This window comes from Rhea americana, unplaced genomic scaffold (assembly GCF_003343005.1).
Source record: "Rhea americana isolate MKP2758 unplaced genomic scaffold, rheAme1 scaffold_4, whole genome shotgun sequence".
Classification (NCBI taxonomy): Eukaryota; Metazoa; Chordata; class Aves; order Rheiformes; family Rheidae; genus Rhea; species Rhea americana.
The window spans coordinates 6,086,112-6,099,102 of NW_028186534.1; the positions used below are offsets into that span (position 1 = coordinate 6,086,112).

The following is a 12,991-nucleotide window of genomic DNA, read 5'->3' on the forward strand; positions in this document are numbered from 1 at the left end:
ATTATTTGGAACAATCAGCACTGGAAAAACATGCCTTATGCACATGCCATAGGCTGAACATTTTGGTTTTGCAGAATAATAAAAAAAAATCAGAAATACACAGCCACATAGGAGCTAGTAGTCTTATATACAACGCTATTTGTTATTGTGGCTATGCTCTTCCAGGTTGCTTCATCCCAACTGATTACTCAAAACAGGAATGCCAAACCACCTTTGTGGAGTTAAAAATTTAGTGTAGTTCTTTAGTCCTAAATGAAATGTTAAATACAGAAAAATAAAAAGATGAAGACAATTGAATCAGTTTCTGATTTCCAGATACCAAAGTCTACTACTGTCTAGAAGAGGTTTACTACTGTTTAGAAGAGGCACTATTTCACCATGATTAAGTGTGACAATCCCTTCCCCCAATGTTTACTGCAAATACCCTGCAGGCAAAGAAGCTCAATCTTCAAGAACAAGGGCTGCAACATCCCAGCTGTAAAGATTGGAGCAAACTGCCATCCTGTTTGACAGGGGCACCATCCTTTTTACTCCAAGGGCTCCAATTTCTAAATTGGTTTAGATTTCCAGCTGATGAAAGTCTGAGTACTCCAAAGAACTAGACTGTTGCCCAGTATAAATCTCTTGCCAGTTCATAAGCCTACAGCTCAGGTTTTATGGCTGTTGCAAAACATTTTGCAACTCCAGATAAAAGAAGTCCTATATAAAATTTAATAAAAATGCAGTTTTAAAATGTGTCTATCTACTTTTATGTAAACATCTCCTGTTTGTCAATTTTACAGATTTTTTGAAATCTAACCACACTGAAAAACACATTTCTTGAACTGAGTAATTCTTAAAACACTCTGAAATTAACACTTCTATATAAAACTTCTCTTGGAATAAAAACTGGGGATGCAATATGACAACAATCTCTTGGGCACATTATGAAGAAATTCACTGTTTTACCTTTTCCCATAAACACATTTGGTTGACCCTTTCCTTCCTAATGCTGTCATTTATTCGTGTTATGAAGACAGAGAAAATCTGAACTTCTTGGTGAACTGACACACAGTATTGCCAACGACACTGTTCAAGAAAGTATTAGGTGTGAGCATGTGTGCAAAACAGACAATTTTAAGAGCAATGTGTAAACCCAGCCTTTGCTAYCCCATTGTGACTTTGAGTCTGTATGCATTTATATTCAGATTGATCTTGTAAGTGCATAATTAGCTCTGCAAGAACTGTAATTCATGAAAGCCCATTTCTTATACATTTGTAACTAAATGACACACATTTTCTGTTATTTCTGCACACGCTTATAAAAATAGAACTGTTCTTACTCTATCCTTTTCCCTCTCCCCCTCATCATCCCTCTGCTGCTTGAAAAGGTCCATCCTTTGGTCGTTCTTTTCCCCTCTCCTCCTCATCCTTTCTTTGCTGGTTCTTGGCTTCTTGGTCCTTACCTCGCTCATTTTCCCTCTTCTCATCTTCCCTGCGCCAATTCATAGCGTCCACATTCCTTCGTCGTTCTCTCTCATCCTGTCTCCACCGCTTCTTGATATCTTTGTCCTTAACTTGCTCATTTTCTCTCCTCTTCTCATCATCCCTGTGCCATTTTATTGTTTCTGTATTTCTCTGCGGCTCCACGCTTCTTTTGAGATAGTCTTGTCGCCTCCTCCTCTTTTTTAACATATCCCTTTCCCTGGCACGAGCCTGCTTTTCTTTCTGGGAAAGAAAAGCTTTACGGGGCATCATGAGCTGCTTCTGTACCTGTAATAATATTGTATTCCATGGAATAACATACTATACATGCACTCAGTCAGGCACCAACATCTCATTTGGAGCTCAACACTTCAAATACTAAGCCAAGATAATTTGCTGCTGCTTCTCTTTCCTTCATAACCCTCTGCTAGCTCTGCATTAGATAATGACAGGCAAGTTAGTACATTCAACTCTCTGCTCAACACCTAACTGGCACTTCAGCAGTCAGCACACATCCAACATTCAAAAGTCAACCTCCTAAAATCCCAGGCCTTAGCAATATGATTTCTTTCCCCTCCCCCTTACAACTTCTCCCACAGACAATTTTAGCAGCCGCTTGGCACTGCTAGGTCCAATTGAAAGAACAGGCTGACAGGAGAGAGTTGTGAAGGAAACAGTTGTGTTCAAATCCTAGTTTTTTCTCTTACTGAAGATCTGTATTTACTCATTTTTTTTTCTTTGAACTTTCACACCTCCATCTCTAGCAAATTTGGATGCAACTGGCCAACTTTTTTCAGAGGTGGGGGAGGGGAGTACGAAACAAGCCACAATCTGAAAAATTGTATAAACTTTGTTTCTTCAGGAAACCAGGCCAAAACATTTAACTGCAGTTAATRAAGTAAGTCATGACTCATCTACTCCAACTTTCTCTGTTGTGTCTTGCAATATTCACAAGAACAAAGGAAAAAAAATGACTATTTACTGGGAGCTTCTGCCCACAGCAATCCAGATTTTTTTTTTTTAAGACATTTCAATTAAGTCTGCCTTTTAACAAATTGTTTTACTTTTGGTCATTTCTCTTTAGTAACCAATGCATTCACATCTTTAAACTTATCATGGTTAATACCTGCGTTTCCAGAATAATGGAAAACAAAGCAGACCACAGACAAAATTTATGCTATTACTAATATTTGAATACTCTTCTGTACACATTGAGTAAAGTTTCAGAAGTATGCTGAACTGTAGTTGTGGCCCAGGGTGGTTTTNAGTTTTTGTTTAGAAGACAGTTTTGCAGATGTCTAATCAAAATGAAAACTGCAGAAAGGACAAAATTACTAGATTAGAATAGGATACTTAAATAAAGCCTAAAACAAAATGAAACAAATGTACTTTTAAAATTTAGCTACCTTATGGAAAGCACTTGTTCCCAGCATGCAATACTCCATCTTTTTCCTACAGAAAAAGCAATGTTTCAAACCCTTATTCTAAAACCCTGCTTTTTCCTGCATAATATATCCCTCCCCTTTGACTTAAGCCCACTGCTCTAGTCCATCGCCTTTTTAGGTATGTCTTATGATCACACATTTTTCATTCTARTAATTCAAAACCAAATTTCTTAATATTCATGGTAACACTAAAAGGGAAAGCCTACAATGAAGTGAAACAGCATAATCATATGAAAATGCATGCAGTTTGGTAACAGGTTAGTGCATAAAATTCAGATTCTGCTAAAAATAACAAAGTACAAAATATCTCTCTGCTAGTCAGCTTCTTTAAAAATACTAAGTATTTCTCAGTAACAGCTATCACTGATATTAGCAAGCAATGAAAATTCGAGATCAATATTACCAGTGCAACTCAAGACACTGCAAATCTTTAAGATAATTTAATTTCTCTACTGGCTGTATGCCAATACTATATTACTGTTGTTTACTGTATCAAACAACTTATTAACTTTTAAACATACATCATCTTTACAATTTTACTGGTAATCTGTTCTTGCTCCAATAACAATATTATGAATAAAATTTAATTAAATCAATATTCCATGCAAATGATTCTTTTCTAAGGCAAGTACTGACATTTAAAATTTGTCTTTTTTTAGAATCCTTTTGGGAAATAATTGTTGTATTTTCTTTCATTTGTRTTTTTTTTTTCCTTTTGGCTTTTTTGTTTAACTACAGTATTCCTCCCTCCCCTCCATTAGAGGTATTCCAGCCCACTTTGACAGACCAATTTATATACAAATGATAGAAAATATCTCAATAAAAACATTTTAGYTAAACTTCCAAAATTAAACATTTAAATTGTGATTCAAATTAGAAATTTCAAATTCCAAGGAATAACACTTAAAGGGACATCCAACTTAAATAACCTTTTTTTCTTCTAACTTTCTTATTTCAAGCCACAACTTCTTTCCAGGTTATTTCAACATGAGGCAGTGCTTCAGGCAGTCTTACCATTTCTCCTGTAGTCAAAATTATCTTTCACTTTTGCCTCTGTTGGTCTTAATAAACCAAAAGAGAGTGGAAAAAATTGAAACCACATAACTAATTACAATCTAGTGAAGCTGCGAGGGAGATCTGAAGCTCAATGTCTCTCTCACCCCCAATTTTTCTAGAGGTCAAGTTGGTGTTCCTTTAAGTGCCATGTGTAAATGTCAAAAGTAAACAGAACTATGCTTTCAACTACTTTTTTGCCCATACTTCACCAAGTGAAAATCTTAACTCTTCCCATTCTATTCAGTATATATTATGAGGCATTTACCTCCAAAATTAATGGTGCTTGGGCGTCTCAGACTCATTGGACAAGTTTCATGCAAAAGCCTCCAAAAATAATTCTCCTTCCAGAACGCCCACCTCAGCGATTATATTACACCTACTGTGTGAGGCCAAAGCCCGGACATAGAAGAAGGATCATATCCTGCTGTACAAAACAAAGTGTTAAAGACAAGAGATAAGAAATGTAATAAGGGCAATCTTACATTTATAAAGTACGTTTCATTGTGAAGGACTACAAAGCTCATTATAAACCACATATACGGTACCTTTACTGACTCGGAGCTACTGTGACGTGTAATCCAGCAAAATTAACAGTGCTGCAGAAACTCAGCAAGTTTATGGTTTAAACAGATTCCTCTAGATGATGCTGCCTGAGGCATACTGATACTCAAGCCAAAAATCCAGCAGGATACCAAGACAAGTGCTCCTACTCATATTTCATAGAATCTTTTGACATAAATGGTTAGGGCCTCAGTTCACATCTCATCTGATTTACTAGTACCTGCAGCACAGCTGTAGCCCAGCTGCACTCTGTATAGGTGAAGTACACTCTATCAACAGCACTTCCTTGCACAGGTAATTTTTTCCTAGAAGGTTCATGTACAAACACAGTCCCACCTTAAATTACAAGACTGTGGGAGATCAAACAGGTCACATGGCTGTCAGCCACAACCCTAAGGAAATTGATTCATTTGGGAAGTATTCGGATGAAAGTTTTCAGTTATGTAGCAGCTAGTAGGAAGATCTGAAATAAACTGCTGGGGGTAATGGCACATAAATTATTGTTTCTAGAGCAAGATGCCCGATACCTCTTCAATTCCCATCATCAATGGATGGAAATTCAGTTTTGGACAGATTGGAAACACAAAACAACTTCAGCACCATGAAAGTCAGGAACAACCAAATCTAAAGTTTATAAAAGCAATGTTTGAGTCATTTATTATTAGTTTTCCAAATAATAGATTTTTTTAGTTTAAAAATGTTAAGATTTTTCTCAATAGATCATTCAGACTGAGAGCATCCACAGCTTGAAGTACAGATGATTTTTCTTTAGCAAGTATGGCTTTAACAGATAATACTAAAATGTTTTAAGAAATTTAAAGAGATAATATTCCTTTAAAAAAAATCACATTCTGAGGCAAAAATGAGCACTGCACATGTTTTAACAAGACCACTGGTCATATCTTCAAGTTCATAAGAATGATGTGTTACCTTATGTTAGAAAAATGTTTRCAGGAACCCTTCATAATGGATTATCTCCCAGATAGGAAGGAAAACGCATCCCTCTGTCTCTGTCAGGTCCAAATTATCCCTCTCCCACTAAACCCTCACTGCAGAGAGCACACTTCTAGATGATGACCGAACTCACTTGATAACAAGTTAGTGACAATTAGGGCACACTGAAGATATGAATATTGAGCACAAGGAAGTACTTTATTGCATACTGGGCCTCCCAAAGACTGAATATGTTATCCTGGCGTTGTGTTACAGACCAGGATCACTCAGCTTCTGGCATTTTTCTGACTTTGTATAATCCAAAAGTTTTTTCTTAATGTTCATTTTGCTAGTATTTTAAGTTAAAGTTCTTGGCTTACATATAAAAGTGCAACATAATAACCTGCATCAGAGATGACAGCAGCTGCCTGTTCCTCAGCTCAATGAAGTAACATTGTTTTTTTTACTTAAGACTCTCTGTTCTAACTGCATTTAAAGTAAATTCTGCTTCTAATGACTTGTCAGGTTAATTGCATTCAGTAGTGTGCTCTAAAATGTCAGCCATGAAAGTAGATYTGCATAGAAGTCTGTTCATACAACAGAAGTGAGGTTTTTAAAAACATAAGAAAAAAAAAACAAAGAAACCCCTATGGTTCCCACAGCATTAGAAATTACATCCTCTCTCACATAAGGAGATAAAATGATACTATATAATACTTTATATTCACAAGAGGAAACTAGCAGCCTACCCCTGTGTGGGACTCTGGGACCTGAAAATTCCAAGACACTTGCGCAAGGAAGAGTGATAGTCAGGGAGCAGAAAAATGGCAYAAGGAAGAGTAAGTAGATCAAAAATAATAGGAGCAGAAACATCAGGGAGACGCAGCCAGAACAGAGAAGTTGGGAGAACCAAAAATTGACAAAAATCTCCTGAGATAGTAAGAACTGCACCTGAATCTCTCTCCCCGCCCTACACTGACTGAATAGTTTACTCCTGGCACAACTAGCACTGGCTTACATCAAGCGTTTTCTCTTTMTTCTGTTTGTCTCTGCTCCATATTCAAGCATTTCTGGCCTAATTTTCAGAGGGGCTGTGCACCCACATCTCCTGTGAAGGTAATGAGATTTACAGTTACACAGCACATCTGAACTGCCAGAAAACTAATGCTTCATTTTTTTTAAAGTCTGCTATAATCCTATGATGGAGGCTGTAACAGCACGCACACTATTCTCATGGCGACATTTTAAACGCAGAGCACCTTYTCATCATCATCAGCCCGAGCACCTGCAACACTAAGCATCTGCCCATGTAACATCACGGTCTTAAGCTAACTTATGCCCAAGCACATTTAACTCCAACTAGATAATTCTGTGTGCATAGCTGCCATGCTGGATGCAGCACTTGAGGAGACATGTAAGGTGGTGGCACATCACTGAGCACAAGTCCCAGGCCTGATGGTCCTTTAACTTGTAACTATATTCAGAGCAGAACTAGGCACTTTAGAAAGATATAAACTGAAACCCCAAAATCAAGTCGTCTAAAACCAAAATCTGACATTAGTTTTAGAACTAAGATAATTGGAACTGAAGGAAATTAATAAATGTTTTTCAGCATCTGGCCAATCCATTTTATGACTTTTACAGCATTATGTACATAATGGCCCTCAACTCCTCTCTCTCAGAGAAACTCTCAGAAAAGTCTCTTCATCAAAAAAGATTTTAAAAAGAGGACTTAAAAACCACTTCGAAGATAAGTCAGCTATCTTAAAAACTTGTGCGTCGAACAAACAAAAAAAGGAGGACAGTTCACCCTGCCTTCCTGGACATTAGTAGGCTGTCCTTTTTTTGACTTTTATACTATGTAAATATTCCTTTGGGGGCAGGGAGATGTTAAGTTCATCTAAAATCTGGTACTAAAAAAAACCCATCTAAGAAAATCACTTTCCAGGGAAGTTAACAGAAAAGTTAATATGCACATACACACAGCAACAGTAATCTTCAGCAAGGGTTTATGAAATTCTCTGTTTTATCTCAGATTTTTTTTTTTTGGGGGGGGAGTTTACTGTCTAGCTTCAACCTGGTGACTTTAAGAGCTCCAACGTCCCGTCACAGAGGAAGGACAACAGTGGAAGACAACCACAGTTCCAGTGAGTGGAATCAGTAAGGCTGATCTTACTTTCCATTCATTTTTTTTTAAAGGTTAAAAAAATATCTTCTGCAGTTCACCAGACTGGGATCTCCTAAGTCTTTCACATACTACTTATTCTTGCTTGATTTCTGGAATTTTCCACTGGTGCCAGAAGCTCCATCTGGTGGGTGTGTATACTAACTGCATAACTCTAAGAGAATTAACTATTTCCATATCAACTTTTGCAAAGAAGTGCAAGTTTTATGCACTGCATAGTCTTTATGCCCTAATATCAAACACAAGATGGACAAATTTTGATTGCTCTGGGAACCATAACTCCTAATTTCTTGGTGAATGATCTGCTGTTTTACACACTACTGGAACTTTGTCGTGTTTTCTATACATTTTAATTGACCATATGGACTGAAACATGGGGGGAACAAGGATTACTTAACTGAATTTGAATGTTTCATAAAGAAAGGGTTTTGGACACACATGATAAAAATCACAGCAAATCTGGCAATCGATAATGCATTCTGAAATGCAGTTTTAAATTATCTCCATTCTCTAGAACATGCTATACTTCAGTGCATAGGAAGTTTTAAATTAGGGACATCAGCAGCTCCAAAAGTAGGCTTTCACATCTACTGCTATCTTAGTATCTTTTGTGACTGTTCAAGATCTCCAAAGATAAATATTTATATGCATCTATATATGTGCAGTGAAATCAATATGTAATATACATACTGAGTATGATAGTCCTGCTTGCTTAGGGCCATTACTTAAAGCCTTTTGTTTGAAATGTAATAAAGTCTGCCCATCTTACTGAAATTTGAAATCAAGATCACAGATCACTGAAGCACAAAGCATATGATTTGCTTACACCATGATAGCCACACTTCAGTGATCAGGTAAGAAGGCTGCATGAAAACGCTTTACTATTTCCAAAGCAATCCTCATCTGGATTGTAGCTAAAAATGAACAATTCCAGAATAAAAATTATTTTGGAAATATAAGCATACTTCTTGATTCACAGTTACTGTTTAAATTGCACCAAGAGTCATCTTGAAATTTTCAATCCAAAAATTTCATAAAAACAGTAGTACAGAGTCTCTATAAAATGTGCAAGAACAAAGCATATAATCAATACGCATGTAATTTATGACTGGATTACACTGATTGTGAAACTGCAATCAAAGACTTGACTGCAAGCAAAAATGATAGTCCTATCTTCTCCCATTCATGTTTTCGCAATACCACCAACTGTGTCCACAATAGCACTTGTGCAGCAGCCAGAGTAGAAAACTGATCCAACAGAAAACAAGACTTTTTCCAGATACAGCAGTTCCTACACCCATCCAGGCAGAAGTGCTAGGACTGGTACAAGTAAGGTGGCAAGTAAAGTGGGGCTTGTATCACCACTTTCAGTGGAAGCACGGACATGGACAAACCACTTGTGAAACTTCATCATTAGTGTGTCCTAACTAGAAAAATGCATTGCTTGCATGCTGTTAAGTAGCAGAACAAATCAACAAAACAAAAGAGCATACAAATGCTTTTACAAGCTCATCCAAAATTCTGCCAATACTCATTTTCTCAGATAGCAGACATATTAGATGTTGAAGTGATCCCGCCAACTGGCTAGCACCTAAGTATTTAAAATGTAAAAATAGCTTGTGAAGTAGGCTGATTCTGCTTGTTTTTCTTTTGCACTACCTCTTCACATACCCTATGCACAGATGCTAGCATTAAATGATCGGGTAAAGTCTGTGAACACGAGCTTAAAATCAGTCTTACCACTCCACATTTCTTACCTCTTTCCCTTTCTGTCTAAGCATAGTTCCCAAGTGTTCCAAGTCCCTGACTACATTCCAGCGTTAATCCACCTCAGCTACTGCTGTCTTCGGACTGACTCAGGAACCTTCGATATTCAAAAGGCTTCATAGCAGCAGCAGCAGGAATGGAGGGAAAAAAAAAAAAAGAATCACAAACTTATGTTTCACTTAGAAAAACACATTTTAAGACAAATATTTTGCCTACTTAGATTTTAAGAAACATTTTGCCCCCCTTACTGTTGCTGCTATGAATCTGCATCAGTAACAACTTTTTTAGCCAAGCTGCAGCATGAGCAAGGAACAGATCCAAAGCCACATCAGAAAGCAGTACTCAGAAGAGGCAGGAAAGGGTAAAAGAAAGAATGTTGAAAGCTGAACCCTGAAGGAGGGAAGCATGGTTGGGTGATGGGGAGTGGGGAAGAAACACCAATCAAACACGGAAGCTAGGCTTGAGAGCATGCCCTTTCCTACTTTTAAATGACTGGATGAGCTAAAGGCCCTACTCCAGAGTATTACCTCAGTGGAAAAACCGTTTGCACAATTATGTGACTTCTATTTCTTGTAAAGTATTTTAGATACTACTTGAGAAGTACATTTTAAATGAAATAGTTTGCCACCTGAGCTAGACAGCCAAGAACTTGCAGGTCTGATCTGTTCACAGAGATAATTACACAGGTTTAGGACTCAACAGCCAGTATCAGTTTTCATCCAAACCATCTTTAATGCCAAGTTTTTTAAAATAAGGATATAAATGGTGGTAACTGAATGTGACTCACTGCAGGAAAAAAAATGATATTTATTCTACTCTTATTCAAAACCATCAACCATCATTAACATTGAAAAGTACTAATGTGAAATAAGACAAATAAGATACTAAATTTGAGCCTCATATTTACCTTCAACATTAGCTCTGAACAATATAGTTTTTTTTCTTCTTTGAGGTATGTTGCCCTCAAGTAGATAAGAATTTCATCCCCTCTGAAAAACGTCTTCTTTATTCAGATCTAGAACACTTATTATGTTATGCTAAATCTAAAGTAAGTCTTGAAAGCTTAAAACGAACAAGTCAAATTGGCCATCCTGACTAGGAAAGAAAGTGCATTTCCCCAAAACATGTCAGGTCAGTCAAAACAAACCTACCACACCTACAGGAGGTATTATTATTTAACTCTATTAACATAAGCAGAATATTTTTCTTCCAATGCATATACACTTATTTACATTAAATTATCTTTACAGCAATACACTTCATTTTCATCTTCGCAGCTTATACTATTATGAGAATATATATACTTGTATCAATATACTTATAAGAACCACCTCCACATTAATGATTAACAATTATGTTAATCATTGCAATTAACAATTGTACATCATAACAATTAACAATTATGTTAATACATATCGCATCTGATATAGCAAAAAAATCTGCTCATAGAGCAGATCTTAATTTAACATAATCAAAACCAATCTAATGCCTGTTTAGATGCACTCCGACACGGTCAGCTGTTACTCCTTTAAATAAGCAGGTTACGTGTGTCTCAAAACTCCCCAACAAAACATAGCATTATTTAAATACAACTTCTGCTGAACTAATAATCGGAAAAAAATACCACTTCTTTGCCATTCCAGATAAAGCAAATCAAGTGCTACCTGTGGACCACACCAATCAGTTGAATAGTTTCAGTCAAATAGCTATTCAATGTGTTTCTCTTTTAGTACTGAAGTCCTGGAGACTTTAGGCTATGATCATTCTCATCATACCTAATACTGTTTTGTCCATCCCCGATGTATAAATTTAGTCTTCCTCAACCTAACTTCAAGTACTGAAACAGAGATAACTTCCTATTTCTGAAAAAAAAAAAGATTGATACATTCCCTGCCTAGCTACTAAATCTTATTTACAGCCTCCYCAAAACAACTGCAGTAACACATGAGCCAGTGCTTTTCTTTTTCCCAGTAAATCATTTATTCCAATTTTGTTCTTCACATAAAGCTTCAAATCAGCTGCTATCTTAATAAAAAGTTGTAAAATACACATTTTGGACTGTATGAATTTTGACTACCAATACGGTTCTTATATGGTTATGTATTCCAGAAATGCTGCTTTAAAACGTTAATACTTGTTTTATTTATGTACAATTATTATGGCGTACTAAAGCTAGGTTGGGAATAATTATCTATTCACACTACTATCTGTCAAAAGCACAACTTACCTTTCGCAGAGAATTTTACTTGCATTCATCGAGAAATTCATTTGGCATTCCCTTCTAATTTAAGGGTCAATTCAGAAACTGTAGAGTTCAGTTTGTTAAGTACCTAACAAATGATACTTTGCACTACTGCCAAATTATTTCCGCGCTTAATTAAAATGCTGTTGTAATATACCACTGTAAGTGAMACATACCAATTCTGAAAATGCTAATGGGCATCTTCTGACAACTGGTAACTTCTATCCTACATATACAGAAAAAAAATTAAGTTATTGATCTCATCCTGAAGAGCATACAGTCTTTCTCTACATTTTGTTTATGTAGCTAGTGCTTAACACTGTAATGAACACACTTTGTGAAACAGTCAAGAAGTTCCTCTCTTGGAAGGTTTTTCATTCCTAAGCATACTGAGCAGCGGACACTGCTCACAACTTCTCTGTTACCTACAAGCAAATGCAATCACCTTTTACCTTCCCCATCTCTTGCATACCCAAATGACATCTCCCTTGTAAAACTTAACAAAAATGATCTYACAAGCTCTTAATGACTATTAAACTTTAACAGCTCCATACAATATACTTTCAAGCATAAATGGCAGCACCCTTAATGAGATGTTTTCTATAAACCTCTCTCATGAGCCATCACCTCAAGTTAAAATAACTGCATTAAAAAAGAGCATTAAAAATGTAGCAATTTGCAAACATCTGAGTTGTCCCAATTTTTATTAGATACCAAAAAGTTAAAAAAAAAAAAGAAATTAAGAACAAATAATTTTAGTAAAGGGCAGTTTACTGTTTAAAACAAGTACAAAGAAATAAACTTATTTTTGGAGCATAGCAAGTTATTAGGACAACTCTTTTTTGACTTAAGTGTTTACTATAAGCATCTTCAGCAAAGATGTAACAACCATGTTTTACAACAAGTCAACCTCATGTGCAATTTTTACTAGCAAGAGTATGCTTTTCTTCTGTCCTTTTTTTTAATGCTTTAAGATTTTCACAACTATCACATTTGATGTAGAGCTGCTGATATCAAATTACTGCCCAACATTTATAAACGCACATCTGGAAAGGAACTAAGCATTGATTGTGTTGGTTTTGTTATTAAAGGAAAAAAATGATTCTTTAAAGGAATGACCCATCTTTCTCACCTGGAAGGACGGTAACTGTGACAAAGCTTTGTAACCCCTGCAATTGTTACAGTTACCAACCTCCCCAAGTGAAAGTTTTTCCAAATAGTTCAGTTGAGGTCCTGAAAAAGGAAACTGAATGCTGGTAGCCTGCATGACAGAAAATGCTACTCAGTAGCCACACTAGTATTAGCCCATACTGTGTTCACAGGTAGGAATCACGCATC

At 36.4% G+C, this 12,991-nt stretch overlaps 1 protein-coding gene across 5 annotated transcripts in view; it reads right to left on the reverse strand.

The window, feature by feature from the left end:
* ADNP (activity dependent neuroprotector homeobox) overlaps window positions 1–12,485 on the reverse strand; it is a 30,418-nt gene extending 17,933 nt beyond the window's left edge. The window contains exons 1-5 of one of the 5 annotated variants that reach the window (XM_085314059.1): window positions 11,830–12,485; window positions 9,402–9,525; window positions 4,231–4,386; window positions 2,871–2,916; window positions 1,446–1,752 (exon numbers count right to left, since the gene is read on the reverse strand). In XM_085314059.1, the coding sequence (XP_085170185.1) occupies window positions 1,446–1,752; window positions 2,871–2,909 (346 nt within the window). In that variant the 5' untranslated portion in view covers window positions 2,910–2,916; window positions 4,231–4,386; window positions 9,402–9,525; window positions 11,830–12,485. Of the gene's footprint in view, window positions 1–1,445; window positions 1,753–2,870; window positions 2,917–4,230; window positions 8,466–9,401; window positions 9,526–11,829 lie in introns of those variants that run through there. The other 4 variants (XM_085314057.1, XM_085314060.1, XM_085314058.1 and 1 more) reach the window with 4 other exon arrangements.
* Window positions 12,486–12,991: the final 506 nt, after the last annotated feature.